Source organism: Triticum urartu, chromosome 4A (assembly GCF_056163025.1).
Source record: "Triticum urartu cultivar PI428250 chromosome 4A, HENAU_Tu73, whole genome shotgun sequence".
In the NCBI taxonomy this organism is placed as follows: domain Eukaryota; kingdom Viridiplantae; phylum Streptophyta; class Magnoliopsida; order Poales; family Poaceae; genus Triticum; species Triticum urartu.
Genome location: NC_141876.1, coordinates 141,656,675 through 141,680,250, shown reverse-complemented (window position 1 = coordinate 141,680,250; position 23,576 = coordinate 141,656,675). Strand labels below are relative to the sequence as shown.

General features: G+C 47.9%; 4 protein-coding genes across 5 annotated transcripts; 1 reads left to right on the top strand and 3 right to left on the bottom strand.

Annotated features, from left to right (window-relative positions):
- Window positions 1-8,813: 8,813 nt before the first annotated feature.
- LOC125551189 (RING-H2 finger protein ATL2-like) lies at window positions 8,814-10,762 on the top strand. Its single transcript, XM_048714351.2, has 2 exons — window positions 8,814-9,289; window positions 10,055-10,762. Exons 1-2 carry the CDS (start codon window positions 8,979-8,981, stop codon window positions 10,509-10,511), a joined length of 768 nt encoding a protein of 255 aa, XP_048570308.1. The 5' UTR covers window positions 8,814-8,978; the 3' UTR covers window positions 10,512-10,762.
- Window positions 10,431-12,597, bottom strand: LOC125551188 (uncharacterized). Its single transcript, XM_048714350.2, has 2 exons — window positions 11,345-12,597; window positions 10,431-10,566 (listed from the first exon to the last, which is right to left on the bottom strand). Exon 1 carries the CDS (start codon window positions 12,416-12,418, stop codon window positions 11,471-11,473), a length of 948 nt encoding a protein of 315 aa, XP_048570307.1. The 5' UTR covers window positions 12,419-12,597; the 3' UTR covers window positions 10,431-10,566; window positions 11,345-11,470.
- Window positions 12,598-17,569: 4,972 nt separating this feature from the next.
- On the bottom strand, window positions 17,570-19,789 carry LOC125551193 (Putative adipose-regulatory protein (Seipin)). Its single transcript, XM_048714355.2, has 2 exons — window positions 18,749-19,789; window positions 17,570-18,661 (listed from the first exon to the last, which is right to left on the bottom strand). Exons 1-2 carry the CDS (start codon window positions 19,271-19,273, stop codon window positions 17,942-17,944), a joined length of 1,245 nt encoding a protein of 414 aa, XP_048570312.1. The 5' UTR covers window positions 19,274-19,789; the 3' UTR covers window positions 17,570-17,941.
- Window positions 19,790-20,024: 235 nt separating this feature from the next.
- On the bottom strand, window positions 20,025-23,420 carry LOC125551192 (phosphoglycerate/bisphosphoglycerate mutase family protein). 2 transcript variants are annotated; one of them, XM_048714354.2, is made up of 8 exons: window positions 22,934-23,417; window positions 22,612-22,828; window positions 22,418-22,536; window positions 21,555-21,653; window positions 21,296-21,349; window positions 21,110-21,208; window positions 20,899-21,006; window positions 20,025-20,581 (listed from the first exon to the last, which is right to left on the bottom strand). In XM_048714354.2, exons 1-8 carry the CDS (start codon window positions 23,348-23,350, stop codon window positions 20,207-20,209), a joined length of 1,488 nt encoding a protein of 495 aa, XP_048570311.1. In that variant the 5' UTR covers window positions 23,351-23,417; the 3' UTR covers window positions 20,025-20,206. The 2 variants fall into 2 exon arrangements, with proteins under 2 accessions (XP_048570311.1, XP_087374150.1); XM_087518024.1 differs by having other exon boundaries at window positions 22,612-23,420.
- Between the last annotated feature and the right edge of the window lie 156 nt (window positions 23,421-23,576).

Here is a 23,576-nt window from a genome sequence, read left to right as displayed (position 1 = left end):
GTAGCTATGTGTTTGATCTCTCTCTCTCTCGTATTCTTGATTTGGCACGATCTTGATGTATCGCGAGCTTTGCTATTATAGTTGGATCTTATGTTTCTCCTCCCCCTCTACTCTCTTGTAATGGATTGAGTTTCCCCTTTGAAGTTATCTTATCGGAATTAGTCTTTAAAGATTTGAGAACACTTGATGTATGTCTTCCCGTGCGTATCTGTGGTGACAATGGGATATCACATGATTCACTTGATGTATGTTTTGGTGATCAACTTGCGGGTTTCACCCATGAACCTATGCATAGGGGTTGGCACATGTTTTCGCCGTGATTCTCCGGTAGGATCTTTGGGGCACTCTTTGAGGTCCTATGTGTTGATTGAATAGATGAATCTGAGATTTGTGATGCATATCGTATAATCATACCCACGGATACTTGAGGTGACATTGGAGTATCTAGGTGACATTAGGGTTTTGGTTGATTTGTGTCTTAAGGTGTTATTCTAGTACGAACTCTAGGGCTGTTTGTGACACTTATAGGAATAGCCCAACGGATTGATTGGAAAGAATAACTTTGAGGTGGTTTCATACCCTACCATAATCTCTTCGTTTGTTCTCCGCTATTAGTGACTTTGGAGTGACTCTTTGTTGCATGTTGAGGGATAGTTATGTGATCCAATTATGTTATTATTGTTGAGAGGACTTGCACTAGTGAAAGTATGAACCCTAGGCCTTGTTTCAACGCATTGCAATACCGTTTGTGCTCACTTTTATCATTCGCTACCTTGCTGTTTTTATATTTTCATATTACAAAAACCATTATCTACTATCCATATTGCACTTGTATCACCATCTCTTCGCCGAACTAGTGCACCTATACAATTTACCATTGTATTGGGTGTGTTGGGGACCCAAGAGACTCTTTGTTATTTGGTTGCAGGGTTGCTTGAGAGAGACCATCTTCATCCTACGCCTCCTACGGATTGATAAACCTTAGGTCATCCACTTGAGGGAAATTTGCTACTGTCCTACAAACCTCTGCACTTGGAGGCCCAACAACGTCTACAAGAAGAAGGTTGTGTAGTAGACATCAGCGCCGCTGACGTCGGCGCTTGGGTTGCTTCTTGGAGGGGTCATCCTCCGTTGTTTCGTCGCCAGTGCCTTCTTCGGGGGTATCCACCATGTATATATCATATGATGAGGCGGCGGTCCAGCACCCTGTGGGCGGTGGTTCCTGTTCGTCTCCTGCATCATCGTCCATACCGTCGATGTCTTTGGAGTCAAAGTCGAGCATGTCGGTTAAATCGTCGACAGTGGCTACTAAATGGGTGGTGGGTGGGCAGCGAATTTCTTTGTCGTCTGCATCCCATCCTAGCCGGACATAGTTCGGCCAAGGGTCTCCTGACAAGGAGAGAGACCTTAATGATTTTAGCACATCGCCGAAAGGCGAATGCTGAAAGATATCCGCGGAGGTGAACTCCATGATCGGCGCCCAATCGGATTCGATAGGCACGGATGCAGGCGGCTCGGAGTCCATGGCCGGAGACGAATCCAGTGGTTCGGCGACACGGCTCTCGTAAGGGGTGAAGTCAGTATCCGGCTCCATTGCCACTGAGGGTGCGGCCTCCATGGCAGGGTCTATCCCTCCGTCCTCGGATGGCGCAATCTGATCCGGATTGAAGGTCGGAGTAGTTGCAGATGCGATCTCCCGAACACTGTCCGACGGCAGAGTTACGTCGTGTTCGTCGTGACTGTGCGGCGCACCTGACATGGGCTTGAATCCATCGAAGATCAAGTCTCCGCGGATGTCGGCAGTGTAGTTTAGGTTTCCGAACCTGACCTGATGGCTAGGGGCGTAGCTCTCGATATGCTCCAGATGGCCAAGCGAATTGGCCCGCAGTGCGAAGCCGCCGAATACGAAGATCTGTCCGGGGAGGAAAACCTCACCCTGGACCGCATCGTTACCGATGATCGAAGGAGCCATCGAGCCTTACGGTGACAGCACAGTGGAACTCTCAATGAAAGCACCAATGTCGGTGTCAAAACCGGCAGATCTCACGTAGGGGGTCCCGAACTGTCCATCTAAGGCGGATGGTAACAGGAGGCAGGGGACACGATGTTTACCCAGGTTCCGGCCCTCTTGATGGAGGTAATACCCTACGTCCTGCTTGATTGTTCTTGATGATATGAGTATTACAAGAGTTGATCTACCACGAGATCGTAGAGGCTAAACCCTAGAAGCTAGCCTATGGTATGATTGTATGTTGTCCTACGGACTAAACCCTCCGGTTTATATAGACACCGGAGGGGGCTAGGGTTACACAGAATCGGTTACAAGGGAGGATATCTACATATCTGTATTGCCAAGCTTGCCTTCTACGCCAAGGAAAGTCCCATCCGGACACAGGACGAAGTCTTCAATCTTGTATCTTCAATAGTCCGGCCAAAGGATATAGTCCGGCTATCCGGAGACCCCCTAATCCAGGACTCCCTCAAACTTGATGAGGTAATTGTACCTTATCTCGAATTGGAAAGTAGTTCATCATAGAGAACTGTTCCCATGATGCCTACACCAATTAGTGAGGAAGCTAATGATGATGATCATGAAACTTCAGATCAAGTTACTACCGAACCTCGTAGGTCAACCATAGTATGTTCCGCACCAGAGTGGTACGGTAATCCTATTCTAGAAGTCATGTTACTAGACCATGACGAACCTACGAACTATGATGAAGCGATGATGAGCCCAGATTCCGCGAAATGGCTTGAGGCCATGAAATCTAATGTGGGATCCGTGTATGAGAACAAAGTATGGAATTTGGTTGACTTGCCCGATGATCGGCAAGCCATAGAGAATAAATGGATCTTCAAGAAGAAGACTGACGCTGATGGTAATATTACTGTCTACGAAGCTCGACTTGTTGCGAAAGGTTTTCGACAAGTTCAAGGAGTTGACTACGATGAGACCTTCTCATCTGTAGCGATGCTTAAGTCTGTCCGAATCATGTTAGCAATTGCCGCATTTTATGATTATGAAATTTGGCAAATGGACGTCAAAACTGCTTTCCTTAATGGATTTCTTAAAGAAGAGTTGTATATGATGCAACCAGAAGGTTTTGGCGATCCTAAAGGTGCTAACAAAGTGTGCAAGTTCCAGCGATCCATTTATGGACTGGTGCAAGCATCTCGGAGTTGGAATATACGCTTTGATAGTGTGATCAAAGCATATGGTTTTATACAGACTTTTGGAGAAGCCTATATTTACAAGAAAGTGAGTGGGAGCTCTGTAGCATTTCTAATATTATATGTGGATGACATATTGTTGATTGGGAATGATATAGAATTTCTGGATAGCATAAAAGGATACTTGAATAAGAATTTTTCAACAAAAGACCTTGGTGGAGCTGCTTATATATTGGGCATCAAGATCTATATAGATCAAGACACTTAATTGGAATTTCACAAAGCACATACCTTGATAAAGTTTTGAAGAAGTTCAAAATGGATCAGTCAAAGAAAGGGTTCTTACCCGTGTTACAAGGTGTGAAGTTGAGTCAGACTCAATGCCCGACCACTGCAGAAGATAGAGAGAAAATGAAAGTCATTCCCTATGCCTCAGCCATAGGTTCTATCATGTATGCAATGCTATGTACCAGACCTGATGTGTGCCTTGCTATAAGTTTAGTAGGGAGGTACCAAAGTAACCCAGGAGTGGATCACTGGACAGCGGTCAAGAACATCCTGAAATACCTAAAAAGGAGTAAGGATATGTTTCTCGTTTATGGAGGTGACAAAGAGCTTGTCGTAAATGGTTACGTTGATGCTAACTTTGACACTGATCCGGATGACTCTAAGTCGCAAACCGGATACATATTTATATTGAATGGTGGAGCTGTCAGTTGGTGTGGTTCCAAGCAAAGCGTCATGGCGGGATCTACGTGTGAAGCAGAGTACATAGCTGCTTCGGAAACAACAAATGAAGGAGTTCATATCCGATCCAGGTGTAATACCTAGTGCATCTGGTCCAATGAAAATCTTTTGTGACAATACTGGAGCAATTTCCTTAGCGAAGGAATCCAGATTTCACAAGAGAACCAAACACATCAAGAGACACTTCAACTCCATCCGTCATCAAGTCAAGGAGGGAGACATAGATATTTGCAAAATACATACGTATCTGAATGTTGCAGACCCGTGGACTAAGCCTCTTCCACGAGCAAAACATGATCAGCACCAAGACTCCATGGGTGTTAGAATCATTACAATGTAATCTAGATTATTGACTCTAGTGCAAGTGGGAGACTGAAGGAAATATGCCCTAGAGGCAATAATAAAGTTGTTATTTATATTTCCTTATATCATGTTAAATGCTTATTATTCATGCTAGAATTGTATTAACCGAAAACTTGATACATGTGTGAATAGATAGACAAAACAAAGTGTCCCTAGTATTCCTCTACTTTACTAGCTCGTTAATCAAAGATGGTTAAGTTTCCTAACCATAGACGTGTGTTGTCATTCGATGAACGGGATCACATCATTAGGAGAATGATGTGATGGACAAGACCCACCAGTTATCTTAGCATAATGATCGTTAAGTTTTATTTCTATTGCTTTCTTCATGACTTATACATATTCCTTTGACTATGAGATTATGCAACTCCCAAATACCGGAGGAACACCTTGTGTGCTATCAAACGTCACAACGTAACTGGGTGATTATAAAGATGCTCTACAAGTGTCTTCGAAGGTGTTTGTTGGGTTGGCATAGATCAAGATTAGGATTTGTCACTCCGAGTATCAGAGAGGTATCCCTGGGCCCTCTCGGTAATGCACATCATGATAAGCCTTGCAAGCAATGTGACTAATGAGTTAGTTACGGGATGATGCATTACGGAATGAGTAAAGAGACTTGCCAGTAACGAGATTGAACTAGGTATGAGGATATCGATGATCGAATCTCGAGCAAGTAACATACCGTTGACAAAGGGAATAACATATGTTGTCATTGCGGTTTGACTGATAAAGATCTTCGTAGAATATGTCGGAACGAATATGAGCATCCAGGTTCCGCTATTGGTTATTGATCAGAGTTGTGTCTCGGTCATGTCTACATAGTTCTCGAACCCGTAGGGTCCGCATGCTTAACGTTCGATGATGATTTGTATTATGAGTTATGTGTTTTGGTGACCAAAGATTGTTCGGAGTCCCGGATGAGATCACGGACATGACGAGGAGTCTTGAAATGGTCGAGAGGTAAATATTTATATATTGGACGATGGTATTCGGACACCGGAATGGTTTCGGAGTGTTTCAGATATTTATCGGGGTACCGAGGGGTTACCGGAACCCCCGGGGAAAGTAATGGGCCAACATGGGCCATAGGGGGAGAGAGGGAAGCCCACAAGGGGTGCCCTCCCATGGGAGTCCGAATTGGAGAAGGGGAGGGGGCGCGGCCCCCTTTCCTTCTCCCTCTCCCTCTCCTTCCCCTTTCCCCCTCCGAAAGAAGGAAGGGGGCCGACTAGGACTAGGAGTCCTAGTGGGTCCCCCCCACTTGGCGCGTCCCTAGGGACGGCCTCCTCCCCTCTCCTCTGTTATATACGGGGGCAGGGGGCACCCCAAAGCACATCAATTGTCTCTTAGCCGTGTGTGGTGCCTCCCTCCACCGTTTACTCCTCCGGTCATATTGTCGTAGTGCTTAGGCGAAGCCTTGCGTGGATCACATCACCATCACCGTCACCACGCCGTCGTGCTGACGAAAATCTCCCTCGACACTTTGCTAGATCAAGAGTTTGAAGGACGTCATCGAGCTGAACGTGTGCTAAACTCGGAGGTGTCGTACGTTTGGTACTTGATCGGTTGGATCGTGAAGACGTTCGACTACATCAACCGCGTTAAACTAACGCTTTCGCTTTCGGTCTATGAGGGTACGTGACCACACGCTCCCCCTCTCGTTGCTATGCATCTCCTAAATAGATCTTGCGTGATCGTAGGATTTTTTTTTGAAATTGCATGTTACGTTCCCCAACAACATGCACTTCACACATGAGGTTTTCAAAGGTTTCTCATTATGCGTCGTCGTGTGGGGAGAGTCCCGCACCACCGGGTCGCTATTGTGTGGGAAGAGCGTCGCGCCGCCGCGTCACCATTGTTGGGCACCAAGGTCCCATCGCATTTGGCGGCGCTACCATGGAGCGAGGCATTTTGTGTGAGCAAGCCCGCGGGGTCGAGTAAATTGAATTGATTAAGAGCATCTCTAGCAGACCCCGTAAAAAGCCCCAACCCACAAAATAACCGCTAAAATACGGGTCTGCACGGAAAATCCTGCCCGAACAGACCCCGCAAACGCGTCCGACCCGTAAAAGTTTTTGCGGAGCGCGGCAAAAGTTTGCCCTCAACCTTTAGATTCACGGGGTAGGAGGCCAAACCGAGCTCGCCCCTTATCCGCGGCGAGATTTGGCGCGAGGGAAATGTTCACGCGACCGTTCCCGCTCCACCCCCCCCTTCCCAGCCGCCATTGCCCCGCCACCACGCGCTCCGGTCCATCTTCCCCGCCATTCTTCGCCGCCATGGAAGCCTCCCAGCCATCCCCCATCACCGTGGAGGTCGCGCATGCGCAATCCCCTCCGGCGAATCTCGTCGCCGGCCATGTCGGCCCCGCCGTCACCTAAGGCCCCAATGTGCTTGCCCGCAAGTGGCAGGGCAACATTGTCGTGCAGGGCGGCAATCCGGCTGGTCCTGCCGGAAAGACGCGCGCGCCGGGCGCCGCTTACGCTGCGCAATCTGCCCGGCCGCGGGCGGAGAAGGTGAGCAAGGTTTCAGACGTGAAGCGGAAGAAGGTCCCTACGAAAAGGTCGACGCCTTCGTCCACTCCCTCCGCCCCTGCAAGATGTTCCCCGATGATGCCGTTCAACGACGCTGCTTCCACCGCAAGCGAGGTGTTCGACGAAATGTCCGCAAGATATGCATCTTCGACCTCTTGTTCTTGCTTAGCTTTTTGGCATTGTGGTTGTTCTTGACTTGATGTCGCTCAATGTAGCAGTGGTTCGAACAATGCCATTGCCGAGTTCGTGAACTTGTTGGACACCAACACCGTCGACATCGATAGGGCCCCGTTCGCTAGTTCGATTACAATGAAATGGAGGGTGGCGTGGATGATCACGGTGGTGAAGATGAAGTGGAGGAAGTAGATGAGGGGCGTATGAGGAATCACAAGCAAAAAAAGCGTGAGATCGAAGAAGTACACGATCTTGGAAGATCAAATCTTGATCAAGGCTAGGAGTGTGGTGTCTCCTGATGCTTGCACGGGTAGATCTCAAACCTCCAAGATATATTGGCAAAGAATCGAAGATCAATACTTCCGCATGATGGACAAGCATCCCAATAGGACACCACAGACCTTTCGGTCACTCCAAGGGCGTTGGGACGTGATCAAGCCGATTTGCAGCCGTTGGGCAGCTTGCTTGGAACAAGTATGCAATGCACCTCCAAGTGGAACCGTGGAATTCGACTATGTGAGTTCGTTTTCACGTCCCAAGTTGTGCATATCATTTTGCATCATATGAAGTGATTGCATCATTTGACTTTGTTTAAATTGTGTAGGACAAAATTGCCCAACAAAGATACAAAGACATGGAAGCTTCTGAAGGCAAACTTTTTAAGCTAGAGCATTGTTGGGATATGCTAAAAGGTTGCGAGAAGTGGAAGTTGATTGACAAGGAATCCCCGCCGAAGAGAGGTTCATTTACCAACATGGATGAAGATGAAGATGATGATGGCCCAAGAAACTTGAACAAGCCCGATGGTGACAAGAAGACAAAGGAGAAGATCAAGAGGGACCATGAAGCATCGAGCTTGCGGGACAAGATAGATGCCATGGTGCAATCAAATGAGTTGATGTTAGTGAAGACATTGGAGACAAATAAAGAGTTGGCTGAGAAGAAGGCACGGGAGAAGCAGGATAAGTGGCAATTGCTTAAGGACGAGGGGTTGTGCAATGCGGCCATTGAGGTGAGAAGAGCACGTGCCGCCAAAAACAAAGCCATGTCCAAGCTTCTTGCCGAAGAGAATAGGATTATGACATTGAACCGCAATAACATGGGCGACATCACCAAAGAGTGGCATGATATGACAAGGAGGGACATCTTGAAGAGGAGGATGCTTGTGTCGGCCGATGTGTGTTACACTGTCGGCGATGTTTTCTCATCGGGATTTGGAACCAATATTGTCGATGCATTCAGTGAGCCTGCTGGTGATCTCGGTGCCGGAGTGGGAACAAGTGTCGGCGATAGATTCGAGGGCGGCAATGACCTCGATGGAGGTGGTGCGGAGTGAAGAGCAACAAGATGATCAAGGATGTGGTCGTCGCTTTTGCAAGTCCTTTTGCGTTTGTGCTACAAAACTATGCTTTTATTTGCGCGCGAACTATGTTTTAACATTTGAATTTGAAGTCACTTGTCAGAATCACTGTCAAATTCGCTTATTGAAGTTTTTCGGTTTGCGAGTCGACGCGGCGGTGCCCGAGCAGACTCGGGGTAGCCGATTCGTAAAAAAGCATCTTCTGCAAATATCCTTTATATGTGTCCGTTTGTGGGATCTGACTCCACGGCCGCCCGCCGCGACCCGTAAAGTTTTTTTTCCGCAAATTGCAGACGTGTTTTGCGGGCCGTCGTTTGCTAGAGATGCTCTAATGAGGGGAAGGGGTTAAGTGGTGAGTTAGCAATCTCAGGTTTCATCTCTGCCCTTCGCTATTGATCTAATGACCCATGGCATTAGTTTTCAGATTTTCATCGAATTGCCTTTTCCCAAACAAAAGACATGACCATCACGGCATAAACGGAACAGAAACGCAACCGAACTGTGAGAAACGGGGGCCGGATTCTCCAACCGTATAACCGACAGCACAAGGGAGGAGAAGAGAGAGAGAGAGAGAGAGAGAGAGAGAGAGAGAGAGAGAGCCGCGCCGGCGGGGCGCCGACGGCGCCGCCCCAATGGTGCCGGCGAGCACGGTGCTCACGCTGCTGGGCTTCTGCGCCAGCGTCCTCTTCATCGTCTTCGTGTGCTCCCGGCTCGTCTGCGCCCTCACCCGCCGCGTGCGCCGCGGCCGCCGCCCCTCGCCGCCTCTCCCCCGCTTCCCCCCCGTCGGGGTCAGAGCCGGTCACTCCTCCCACGTTCCGTTCGACCGCCAGGGACACGCCGCTGGAGGGGGAGGGGTCGACCCCGCCGCCGTAGCCGCCTTCCCCACCCGCGCCTTCTCCGCCGCAGGCTGCCCCCGCGGCGAGGCGGCGGACGCCTCAGCCATGTATGTGCCTCTCGGTTCCCGTCTACCGATCGCGATTCACTTCGCGCCTGCGCCATCTGTAGAACTAATCGCATTTTGGAATTAACTGTAGCGAGGATCGAGCGATCGCGCACTCTTTGGTAGAATCAGATCGGTGATTGGGGGAATCGGGTGTTGCAACACTAGTGATGTTTTCTCTTGGCGTGCTCTCGAAAGATTCTTCCGTGCCAAGGAACAAGTATATATTTGAGTGTTGCTATAAGTGCTAACGTATCTTGATTCTTGAACAAGCAGCGGTACAGCGTCACATTGATAGAAAAATTGGATGTCCTAGTGAATGTTGGTGCCTAAGTCAAACCATGCCACTTTAGTACCAGAGTGTTGACGGCTGTGGTTATCTAGATTTTTGCTACTGAACCATGGGTGACTGAGCTTGCATTGTTACTGAATATAATGGGGCATAACACTAGTTTGATGTGCAGTCTGTCGCCTTAGTTCTTCTACTAGCTCTTCTAGTTTAGCTAGAAGTTGGGCGCGTTCACAGCAATGTCATTTTGGCGTCTGGGGGCGTGCCTCTATGTTCTATAATGGGACATCACACGAATATGAAAGATGGGGGAACTGTTATCAAATAGGTCAAATGCTCACCCGTGCTCGATAAGAAGGAAGCAGGGCTCTGAGTAATATTCTGAATTGCGATTTCTGTTATTTATTGATGCTTGTTTAGCAATTCTACCCTGATTACACAAAACCTTTATCCTGAACCATTTGCATCCTCGTTTGCAGGTGTGTCGTCTGTCTTGCAGAGTACGAAGATGACGACGTACTCCGCGTTCTTCCTTACTGTGGCCACGATTTCCACGTGGCCTGCATCGACATCTGGCTAAAGCAGCACTCGACATGTCCTGTCTGTAGAGTTTCCCTGCGGAATGACCCTGGCAGAAAGCATGCTGCGCCGCCTCTGCCGAGCGCGGTGATAGTAATTCCCCCATGCTTGCCTGAAGTGTCGAGATCTGACCCATGCCGCTGCCTGTTCTCCGGCAGAGGGCATTCGCCAACGACATCGTCACAGGTTCTTACAAACGAACCTGGCCAGGCGAATCAGATTCAGGTAGTATGCCATCCATCGGAGGATCAGGGAAACAATCCGACGCCATCTGAGGTTGGCTCTCCTGGTGAGAATAACAACCAGACAGGGAAGTTGAACATAGAGAGTCCTCGCGTAGTTGGCATGCTGCCATGATGTAAAGCCTAGCTAGAAGCTGCTTGCAGTTCCTTTTCCTGCAGTCTGAGCAGACCTGTAGAATCAGAAACATTTTCATGTGCGCGAGGATGGCTGTTATATGTTACAGTAGTTTTCAGAGAGTTGATGTAAATATGAGAATTCATTCGGGTTTCTTCTTAAAGCACCACATTATCTGTTGATCACACTCAAGCAGTTGACTGTTTATCACACTCAAGTACTCAGGCAAGCATGCACAGTTTCTTCCCGAACATCAACTGTTTGCATCTACTTGGAACTGGGAAGTGCTTAATCAGACAACGCACAGTCTATGTCTAGCGAAGCATCATGTGTCCATTTTTTCTTTTCTTTTGGTAACTAAAATTTCATGACTGGTCTCACCAGGATAACATGTGAATGTCAATGGCCATCAAACAGTAGGCTGATAATACCCGTCAGCGTTAGTAGAATTACATCTACTATTACCTGTTGATAGATTATTTATGCTGCAACAATCACTTGTAACTGCACCACTGTTATTGACGTATTTACATAAGAACAGTCAGCAGTGAAGGTAAGTGGCAACAAGCAGACACTATTGCCCCCGATATCTACACCACCTCATCATTCAACACAGAAGGATCTAAAGTAAGATTTCATCTTTCAACACAGAAGGATCTAAAGTATGATTTCATCATTCAACACAGAAGGATCCAAACTATTGCACACTTTTATGTTGCTGTTCTTTGTTAACTGTACTTGCACACATCACAAGTTATGATTCGGAGAAGAGTAAAATCAACTAGCAAGGGAGATGAAATTTGCCTACACTACACTCACATCAATGTATTCACCTGTTATGTTCATGATCATGTTGCTTGTAAGCTTACTGATCCCTTCGGCTTCAGTGAAACAGGCAGTTTGCTTAATTCCACGAAGTTCGCCGTCCTCTCATTTGAATGGAGTAGCTACATGTATGATCAATGGGCAGGGGCAGATGATAGCCGCCCATCAGCGCGGGACTTGAAGGCCTGGAGGACGAGCGAGAACCCCGGCGCGGCGGTGGCGACCTCCTCCTCCTCTAGCCACAGCCGGCTCTCCAGCGCGCTGCGCGCCCGGAGCATGACCACCGCGCTGCCGTACGGAGGCTCCCGGAACCACCAGCCGTGCAGGTCCCACATGACGTCCACCGGCGCGCCGTCCACGAACACGGTCTGGTTCCCCCGGAAGTTCAGCCGCGGCCGCCGCGCCTGCACCGCGCGCTTCCCGTCGACGCTCACCCAGAGCTCTTCTTCTTCCGCGCCGCCGGAGCACCCTACGCTTACCTCGTGATCCGGGCCGCCCTCGGCGAACCGGACGCGCCGCGCGGTGTGCATCGCCGCCGGGTCCGGCGCAACGACGCGCTCCCTGCGCGCGAACGGGACGGTCAAAGCCGCGGCCTTGGGGATCCGGCCCTCGAACCTCTCCTCGACGAACTCGGCCGCCAGGTCGCCCACGGCCAGCACGACGTCGGCGCCGGCGACGGCGACGAAGTAGTAGCCGGAGTGCGGCTCCGGGGAGGCGTCGTAGCGCGCGGCGGTGAGGTCCCAGAACACGACGAGCTGTGGCCGTGCGGCGTCGTCGACGGGGACGGACTGCGTGCCCCTGCGCCTGCGGAGGACCACGGCGGGGTTGGAGGCGGAGGGGGAGAAGGAGAGCGTGGGGCCGAGCGGGGAGCGGGTCCAGGTGAGCCGCAGGTGCGCGGGGGAGCTCTGCCCGGGCAGGAGCGCGGCGGCGCGGTAGAAGACGGTGACGGAGAGCGTGGAGGGGGAGGCGGGGGAGGTGAGGGTGGAGGAGGGGGTGGTGCAGGCGGCGACGTCGGCGACGACGCAGGAGGCGAGGTCCCGCACGGAGGACGGCAGCAGCAGCAGGCTGGAGGCGCTGACCATTGTAATGAGATCTGAGGTGTCAAGAAGAGAGGAGGAGCAGGAGGAGGTGGTGGCCAGTGGTTTTCAACTCATAGCAGCGACCCGGCGGCGAGGCTCTCCTCCCGCTCCCAGTCCCCGCTGGCAACTGCCGGACCCAAAAGTGGGAGAGGGATGAGAGGCGCGTTCGACTTCGATCGTGCCCATTATTTAAGTGCGTCGGGGAAGAGCGCTCAGCCGTTGGATGAGGAACGGAGAAACCTGAACCATCCGATCGCACTGGCCGAGTAGGACGAGATGAAGTGCCGAGTCATCTGAAAGGCTAAATGGAAGGGCAATCCATGACCCATCCGAGCCATTTTCTGTCCGTGCTCCAAAAAATTCTTCACTTTTTTCCCGTATATCAGAATGTTTATGACATTTCTATGGTCAAAACTCGCGGTAATAATAGAAAAGGCGGAGAAAAGAAGTAGACTGCCCAAGGAAATGACCTGGCTTTGTTCTTAAAGTTGGGCGAGCACCCCAGCTTAGTAGGTGGAACTTGGTCCACTTGGGATTTTGCCTTCACTACTAGCACGTTGGCCCTCGAGAGAGTGGGACAGGCGGCGGTTGCCCGTGAGTCCTACGACCAGGATGGTGCCAACGGGACACAGATCAGGTGACATGCACGTTTGCATGTTACCGTGTGACTTGCGGCCGGAATTTAAATTTAAACATTATGAATTTTTTTGAAAAAGAATCCTGCATCTTCACAGCACATATTAAGATAACTCTTAAAAAATTCAGATCAAAATTCGAAACATACATCGAGAAACAAAAAAGAGAAACTCGACACCTGTGGACTATTCACATCTAAGTTTCTCTTTTTCGTTTTCAAAATTCAAAACATACATCGAGAGAGTGGGACAGGAGTGCGTGCTATTCTCATCCGGTCATCTAACTTTACTCTTTGAAGGTGATTCTAGATCAGGGAGGGAGCGTTTGGGATGAAGATTTTTGCCCCTTTTAGTCTGTTTGTTTTCTTGCGAGTTTGTGGGTTGATCCTTTTGAGGAGCTCATAAAGATTTGCAACATAATGCTATTTTGTTGGCAACCTTGTCCAGCTCTCCACTTCACAAGATCACCGGGGAAATACGATAGTTCATGGGGATCACAACTAATGTCAAATTCAAAATCCTGGCATGCTTTGTTCTAGTTCTGGTGAAAAAAAGGCTGTGGCAATTTGTATGTCATCTGAAAATAAATTTGGTGTAAGTTGACTCCCCGCCCCCCTCTTTTTAAAGGGAACTATTGTTTCTCAACTAGCAAATCCCCTATACTTTTAGCCCCTCAAAAAAACATTTCTAACATAAATTCATGTCAAACACATATTTAACCTAATAAGAACATAATTTGATAGCTTTTAGACAATAATATCATACACACATAACACCATACTCCTACTAGATAGCTCTAAGCCCAAACCAAGAACATCAACGGGCAATAGTTTCCACCAAACAAGAGCTGCAAATGATCCAAGGATAAAGAACCAAATCATGGAAGCCACTACGAGTGCAGGACAAAGTTTCTTCAATTTTCTTCTTTGGGCTTGCATCGACTTGATTTCGTCTTACATTCTGTTGATTTGGTCTTGCTTCTCATTGATTTGGACTTGCTTTTCATTGATATGATATTGCATCCTTGATTTGGCCTTGCTTCTCCCGAGCATCTAGCAACACATCATCGGCTTAGGGCAGCTGCTAACGGCTGCAGGATGGCTAGGGGGGTGACTGGCAGTAAGGTAGATGGTTGCGGCGTGGCGTGGGGGTTGCGCAGACGTCTCCCTACTTTTACTACAGGGTTGCTAGTTGAACCAAATATAGTCATTTAGGATGGCTTTTAAGGAGCCAAAGTGCTTTAGGGGATCTTCGTTGCTTCGGTAAAGTTAGGTTTAGGGGATATGTTGGTTAAACTCCCTGGAACTCACTTTTTTTTAATATAGGTTTTAGAGGATGCTAGACGTGCCCTCAAATCTTCATCGTATGGTTGTGGTGTGTCTTCTACCTCGAGCCTACTTTCTCCTCATGTCCATCTTCCTTCCCAGGCGAAATCGACTTAGGCCAAAAAAAAGTCAAGCGACTTACATGCAGCTCACCTTTCTTTTCAAATATATGTTTTAGGGGATGCTAGAGGGCCCCTCAAATCTTCATCGTACGGTTGTGGTGTGTCATCTACCTCGAGCCTACTTTCTCCTCATGTCCATCTTCCTTCCCAGGCGAAATCGACTTACGCCAAAAAAAAGTCAAGCAACTTACATGCATCTCACCTTTCTTTTTAAATATAGGTTTTAGGGGATGCTAGAGGGCCCCTCAGATCTTCATTGTACGGTTGTGGTAAATGCGTATAGTTAAATATTTGGTGCACACTCTTGCCAAAAGGAAAAACAAATAGTGGGATAGTTGCATGGTTATTTTTTGTCCTTTTTGTGCAAGATAGTATGTTTGATCCTTCTTTTGCGGTTGTGGTTGCACACACGATATACAAAATCAATTAGTATTATTATGTTATTTGAATATGAATATATCTTGGATGAAAAAGAAATAAAAGCATCGTGAATCACAAATGGATTCACATGGTTTGATAGCACGAAACAGATTGCATATGGCTGTGCAAAGCCAATTAGTGTGAAGCTCGTTCTTCTCATGTGTCCTTTGGGGGGCATTACGTAAAACTGGAACACCATGTTTCTTTTAAACACAGTACAAATGCAGATACCACATACACGCACATACACTTACCTCACAAACACTAGGTTAATTAGCATAACCCCGGGCAAGGATGACATACACACAAAAAAAAGGTGCATGTTTAGGTGGGCATGATTTGAGTTGCAAAAACTGTTCAGGTAAAAATAACAGAAACCAAACAGCACGGTGAAACAAGTGACTAAGACAGGCTGATCCGATCATTGTCTCAGACAGCGAAATGTTGAGGGCGGCCAATGGGAATGGATCACGCAAGTGCCACTCTTCATGGTCCCATGACAACATGTGCATATGAATGAAAAATATGATCCCAGCTGAATACTAACGCATCCTCTCTTGTTACTTTCATTCTTTTAATGCGGAGCAGGAAGTTCCAACCTCTCAATGATTGAGGACCAAGTAACGAAATTACAACATCACACAAGGTGAGATGGGTGGAAAATAAGAGTAGCAAAAGGCTTTCTACCTTGTCACTTACCCCGTATCTTTCCAACAAACACATGGCATGAGATGCGCCGCGCCGAAACGCAACTGCAAAACCCTGCGCCAGCCCCCCCATGGTCCGTCAGTTACGACTCGAATGATATCTGATAAATAAGAATGTTACAAGATGCGCAATCCGCATGCACTAGATTTACGGCGTCTGCTATGTTAATTAGGTGAGAATGCAACTCACTGGCAAAGCGTTGATCCTAGAGCACTGTCAAATGCTGGTACGGCAGATCAGCTAACTTATCAGATGGTAGATGATGATCAAATGATGTGGGCTTCACAAGAGAAATCGGCATACATTAATCCACTTGGCACAAAGATGAATGTACAGACACCACAGGGAGATGCAAATAATATTGTGCAGCCCAAGTACAACTCTGATTAAGAGGGGATTGACACGAGTGCATTCCTTTATGTTTAGAGCAGCAAAATCATTATTTTTTCAGAAATAAAACAGACAGATAGATAGATAGATAGATGAAGTTTTTGCAGTGGGCAATGAATGTCTCTTAATCTTCGTTAAACCAGAGCAAGCCAGGAACGAAAGGTTTTCAAAATGCAGCAGGCACAAGTTGACAAATGAGGCCTTTCGGTTTCAGACCCACTAGGAAACTGATGGACAAGAAGATAACATTATGCAACTGGGGAGAGGATATGTATATGTATATTATTACGCTAGCCGGCAGAAGCAAGGCAGTTGCACAAGGTAAGCATGCATGCATCAGGAAGGAGGAGGGCAGGTTGCTCACTTGTCCTCTTCCTTCCATGATGTGGTTGGGTGTTGGAATACTCCTAGAAGCTATATCTAAGTTGCACCTGCTCAAGAGAATAAGGTTTGTATCAATATCAGGACTTCTGTTCCAACATCAGCCTACTTGGCTCTTGTTTGGCATGGAACACCCAGAAACTGAAGAATCTTTCGCAGTCTCATTAGTCTGCAAGCGACTCATTATCACCGCTGGAGTACGTACAGACATGTCATTTTCTGGCGATCAACACTGCCCAGCAAATTAAAAGATATGCGCTGCTCATGCGAACGATTTGATCATTAGACATCCTCCTGTGAAACCCACAGATTTATAAGGACCTCAACTTAGTTGCCCCCAGCTTCAACAGTTTTGTGCACTTGCAATACAATTAGAACCTTGTACGCAAATAGGACCTCAAACGCACACATTTATTTCTGAAGTGACTGACCCTATCACAAGAAAACATGGAGCTAAGACCATCACATGCATGAGCACTTTGTGCATAGTAAGACATTATGAGCGGACCACCTCAATCTGGCTCTTTCCATATACTAGCACATACACGATTTCCTTGTCATGCAAAATCAGGACTTGAGCATGCATCGGTAAGCCATGATGCCTGCTGCAGAAGAGTTGGCTAAAAATATACTCGTATATGATTAGTTGGCGAAGAAAATGACATGGTAGGTATATGCTTATGTGTACTATGACAGCATGTGCTACATGGTCCACCGCTATAAATGATGACGATGGGAACTTCACTGCTACGAATTTAATTTCCAGTCTCTAGACAACCAACAAATGGATCCTCAAAGGTATAAAATGTTTATCTGTATACCGCAAAAATGATATGGCTCGCTGTTTCTGAAATTGTCCCTGTCATCTTTATATAACTCCTCTCTGAAGGAAGTTGATGATGATTAAAATACTCAAAGGACAATTTTTAACATCAAAGTTACATGATCCCATAAACCGGCAAAATTCATGTAGCTAAGCAAGCGAAGTTGGATTTTCAACCATCTAACTGTACATTATCTGAGTTACAAACTTTATATTTCCCATTTTCATCTCCTAAGTCATACGGCTGAAAAATAATTCACATAAAATGCTTCTGTATTTAAGTGATTCAACTAGATATGAATCCAAACAAAAGAAAACACAATACAATTAGCAGTAAAACAGGTATCACAGGAAAGCAAGTGGTTATAATCTCCATGACTAGAAAGTGTACAAAGACATATAATTGCTGAGAGGCTGACCTGAAAGTCTGAAACGGGAACAAGCTACTACTCCATCCTCATCTATCCAACATCTGTGACCAAAGGAGACCATAGACAGTTCATGTCAACCAAACACTAAAAGCGTGGTACCAACATGAATAAGGAACGCAAATTACGTGACTCCCTGTAGCTTATCGATTAATACATATATATATCTTTGCCATTTATTTGCGTTATTATATGTCGTTCTGCACGGAAGCCCTTCAGATCTCCTACACATGGCGTGTAACAAACTGTGATCGATGGTCAGCATAAACTTTGCAGCCCACTGCACTGACTGAACTAACAGGACTCGGACTCAGACAATGGAGCAGCAGGTGACTCCCCATGATCGTCGTCGACAACTTCATCAGTCTCAGCCACTGCAGAGCTAGAAGACGAGCCCTCATCGAGCTTGAGCTCAACCATGCCACCATGCCTCGTTTTCTGTGCTTTCCTCCTGCCTCTCCTGTCCCTCCACTTCACAGCACCACCACTCGATGATCCCTCATGTGAGCTCTGGCCTGTATCTCCTCCACCCAGATTAGCAGCAATTGTCTTCCCATTGACTTGATGATCAGATAACCCCCTGTGACTGTCCCATGCAGATAGCGCGAGTGGCCAGACCCAACGAACCGCGAGCAGGGAGAGAATGACATAGACCCAGAAAGAGAGCCACACACACATTGTCCATTTCAAGCTGCGCGCCACGGCCTTGAACCATGGAAGCGCCGTTTGCACGGTGATCTCTGCTCTGTACACCTGGGGCAGGTGCACTGTCATGGCTCTTGGCTGCAGAGAGACTCTGATGAGCCGTGTCCTCTTGTGACGGCCGTGGCCTTCCCAGTACTGCAGGAGCTTCAGCGTCGCCGACTGGCTCTCGCTGCGCATGCCCAAGGCGAGCGGCACGATTGTCAGCGCGGACTGTGCTAGCCGCACCGGAGCGCTCTTGTACCGCAGCATGTATGGCTGGGTGGCTGATGCGATGGTGCTTCCACTTGGGGTGATGGCCTCTGTTTTAATCTGAATGTGAGGTTTTAACAGATGGGAAGTCAATAGGTTGCAGATGATCAGGTGAAATTCCAAGAGATTTGGGCTGCGAATTTGGACCTGGAACACGCCAATCTGACGGTTGTGGTCGGAGTCGGGCAGCAGCAGCGATATGGACACCCTGACGGAGTGTCCCGCCGGGGGGCAGAGGGCCACGGCGGCGCTCGGCTGCGGCTCGGTGTAGTCGAAGTAGAGCGGCTGGCGCACGGTGACCGGGTCCTCCACCCAGTGCCGGATAAGGACGAAGCCGAGCAGCAGGGACGCGACTAACGCGACCGCCAGGGCCGCGAAGGTGAAGGCCGCGGCGAGCACGCCCACGGCGGCGCGCCGGGCGAGGGAGGCCGCAGCCGCAGGGACGGCGCGCAGCTCGCCCACGAGCGTCGCGCCGGGGAGGACCACGAGGGTGAGGACCGCGGAGATGACGCGCTCGCCGAGGAAGGCAACCAGCCGGATGAGCCAGCCTGCCGGTACGGCGAGGAGGAAGAGAAGGGTGTCGCCGGCAGCGGTGGGCGGTCCGGCGGCCGGCAAGAAGGGGTAGTGGTGGTGGTGGTTGTACGTGGACGGGTGGTGGGGTCCTGGATCCATCGGGGATGAGCTGCAGGTTAACAGGTGTACACCAGGAGCCTAGCACCGTACTACGTAGGGAATGGAGCGAACTAGGCGAAGGTTCGAGGGCGCATGCAGTAGCCATGTCCAGCTGCTCGAGGATGACGAGGTACACGTGGAAGGAGGGGTCCACGTGTCGCATGCATGCCTCCATGCAGATCGATCATGGGCAACCGCTCTGTCGCCGTCCACGTAATCTCTCACCAGTCAGCAGTTGATAACCACCGAGTTTGGGAGCATACACATCACAACAGGAACATTCTAAACAAATTATCCAGTACACAAATAATACTGTTGAAACAATAGGATAGTAGCATAAATAATGGGAAATACACATGAGCCCTTGGGTGCTCCACCCCTATATAAATATTAAGTTAAAAAATACCAGGAAAATTCAGAAAAACGTGAAATCTTGGGATATCAAACTTGGGTGACCAATCTATTTCCGTGTGAAGTTTCATGAAAAAAATACCATGAAATGTATATATGGCGAAGAAAATACAGTTCAACCTATGATCCATCCAGACAATTCTTTTCTGGTATTTTTTTCAAGAAACTTCACGCTGGAGTTTATTGGGCACACAGTTTGATATCCAAAATCCCAGATTTTTTTTATTTTCCCCGGTATTTTTTTAATTTAATGTTCATATAGGGGGTGCACCCAGGAGCTCCAAATCTTCTTCCCATAAATAATACTCTACTTGACAAATCTTCTTTTGGAAACTTATGCTGTATAGTGAATGAAATAATCTTCACAAATAAAAACCAGGAAGATGCCATTTACATCAGTGTATGATATCTACAAGCTCAATTCATTTTCCTTAAGGATCGTACTCCCACCAAGAAATGGAAGATGTTTCTTTTTACAGCGAAAGAAAGGGAGATGTTAATTACCTCTGTACAAAAATTAATTCAGAATTCATCATTGTTTTCTGTTGATTTTGTGATGGGTAACGACCATCTGCCCAAATGGGCCGTGTAATTCGTGCATCTGACGATACCTCCTCCTTTCGGCCCATCCGGAAAATCGATCACGCTGATGCTGCCGTCGTCCAGATGAAAAGATGGCATGTAATCCATTGTTAGGTTCAGACACCTGCAGAGCAGTCCTAGGTGGATGGCAGGATGGCCGATGGCGACAACGACTTGGTCTGACTCAGCACCATCATCCTCTGGCAATTCGTTTACCAAAGCTTGCCATGCATCCTCTGACTGAGCCCACAATGTCTTTAGCTTTTGGTGTTCCATGCCGCCCATCCAACCAGACTGAACTATCTGTTCAAGGCTCTGCAGAGAACGGGGGGATTGTTAATTTTCAGCCCCGGAAATGTGAAATGTTTATGTTTGGTTTTGTAAAGTTTCCGAGTAACAGTCTAATTTCCCTTAGAGAAAGGTGCCAGCCAATGTGCGCATGAGATAGCTTTAACAATAAAAGGAAGTATATGATCATTGCTAATAGTAGTTCTGAATTACAGATGTCATGGTGTCTTCGTAATGAATTCATCTCAATGACGTTTCAGCCTTTCAGGACATATAAAAGGCCTTCAAAGTAGAGCTAGTGTAATGCCGCTCATCATAACCACAGAAACTGTAAATGGTCTAACCTTTTGCTTTGTTAGAAAGGCATCATCAATTTCGAGTCCGAGCAAATTCTTCATTTCAACGTAACGAGGCACACAGTCAGCACCTAAGCAATCAGCAGCCTCTTGGACCTGCAAGTGACTCCATGAGATCAGATCACACAGGTGAAAAATTGGTACAAATAAGATAGAAAGCAACTAACTAAATGTTGCGGTTAGTGAAACTTATATTTACCTCACATATGGCAGTTGCGGTATCAACAGCTGCGACTTGTGGGCTACAGATAATACTGTTCACCTTCAGATCTAGAAGCAGTTCCGCGGTCTTCTGAGCCTGAAAGTGTGTGACCGAATATGAGCTTAGCTGTTGTACTGGAAAGGAAATAAATTGGTGCTGTACGACAGACAAAATGTGAATTACCTGTATAACACCCAGCATGTTCAGCGGTGCATAACCCACTCCGCCTAAACTACCCTGGAGTTCAAAAGGACATTATATGTAACTCAAAAGAGTACAAATGGTGCGGTGTGCTATTAAAGATATATAGTTTTCACTGCCATAGGTGTCTAGATCATTAATTCTAGGAATTAGAAAATAAGATCCTGGTGCCTTCACGGCTTGATCCCAAGAACAAGTGCAACTTTCTTCATGCATGCGTGCACACAAGGAAAATCCATACCTCAGAACTGCTCTGTGTAGCCCCTTGACAAACTAGAATGATCCGCTTGCTTGACTTTCTACCTGCAGAACTTTCGGCAGAAATAGGAGAGTTCGGGGTCTGTACAAAATACAAACATGAGCAAAAGACTAAACCACATTTTTCATTTGTTTGATTACTTCATCTCTGTTTTCTCTGGAAACATATGTGTTGTCTTATTAAAACAGTGGAAATAAGCCACCATGCTTGCTCATAAGTGCTAGAAACTGACATGACAAATAACACTAATAATTCATCTATTACTTCGCAAGAAGCCTGAAAAAAGAGGACACCTCACAACAAGTCAACATTGTCAAACAATGGTATTGAGACAGATAAGTAATGCTCGGTGGTTGAAATATGTCATTAATAATAATAGCAAGTAAGTGCAGTGGAATCGACAACTTTCATTAACATTAGTTGCATTCCTGCAACTATCTAGAAGCAGAGGAAATATGCTCAATGCAATTTTTCCATACTGAAGATGTATTGTTGCTTCAAAGTTCAAACTTCCCACAACATTTACAATGTTTTATGAACACCTAATTATCCTGCACATTATTCTAAAGCACCTAAGTTGTATCCGCTGATGGCAATAAGATTGCAGCAAATCTAGCAATATAAATTAAGCCGGCTACCCTGCTAGTTCCTTTAATCTCGAAGTTGATCTAAGAATAGAAGATCTTGTGCTAACAGAAACAGGCGAGGAGTAGAAAGTTCATATTAATAGTGTGTTTCGGATTTTCAATAAGCATGAAAGTCAAGTTTCAGCACACTGCGTCAACAGAAATTTTTTGGTTGCAAAGGGAAGTAAAGTTCAGTTATGCGAACAAAGTTACACTCACCTGATTTAAGCGGTTAAGGCACACATTTGGAGGGCGTCCACCGGGCTGTGGGGTGAAATCCAGCACACTAGCGCCACAGTTGCTTTGGAGCAGAGTCCGAAAGTACTCCGTGCCAAGTCCTAAACACAAACACGCCAACTGTAAACACGCCCTAAGCATTATAACATCCAAATCAAAATCTGGTTACACCATACCCAGGGATGTGGCGACGAGCGCTTGGTTAACTGCATTGTGCGCAACCACAAGCACGGACTTGCCCTCGTGTGTCAGGATCCTCTCCCAGCAGCCCTGGGCTCGGTCCCAGAGCTCCCGCACTGGGTAGTGCCCATCGATGCTGCAGTCTGATGGACTCTTCTGCCACTGCTGGAACAGAGCCCCGTACTTCTCCTTCCCTTCATGCTTCAAGAGCCCCTGCAAACAAATCCCGCTCGTCAGTGTGGCATTTCCGCAGGCACCTGCCGGCTGCCAAGCATTTGCACAAACATCAAGCGAGCGAGCGAGCGAGCAGGTGCCCACCTGGAAGGAATAGAGGTCGATCTCGCGGAGGTCGTAGTCCGGGATGAGGTCCTTATCGCGGCTGTCCCAGATGATCTCCGCGGTGCGGCGGGACCGGGCGAGCGGGCTGGTGAAGCAGGCGTCGAAGGAGTCGGCGAGGAGCATGAGGCGGGATGTCTCGGCCTGGGACTCCCCCTTGGGCGTGAGCACGGAGAAGTCGGAGCTCCCCTGGATGCGTCCGTCCGCGTTCCAGGTGCTCTGCCCGTGCCGCACCAGCACCACCCGCTTTGCCTCCGCCAGCGCCGGCAGCGGCGGGCGGCTCGGGGACCTATCAAGCTCTCGCACGCTCGAGCAGCGGATGCACGAGGCAGCGCTGCCACCCGGTCGCCGGTGAGCGGTGGCCGGCGACGGCGGCGGGGTGGGAGCGAGGAGGAGCATTGGTGGGATTTTATCCGCCCCTCTGATTTGGACGGTACCCAGAAGGATGTGTGGTTTGGGTCGAGTTTCCCGCGAAGATGTCCCCGAAGAAGAACCCGTAGGACGCGGATTTTACAAATTACGCCTTCCATTCAAGAAGACGTATGATACAACATAAACTATTTTTGTGTGTTGCAAAATTCTGTCAGAACATACAAGGATTTGGTGAGCACAGCAAAAACTTACA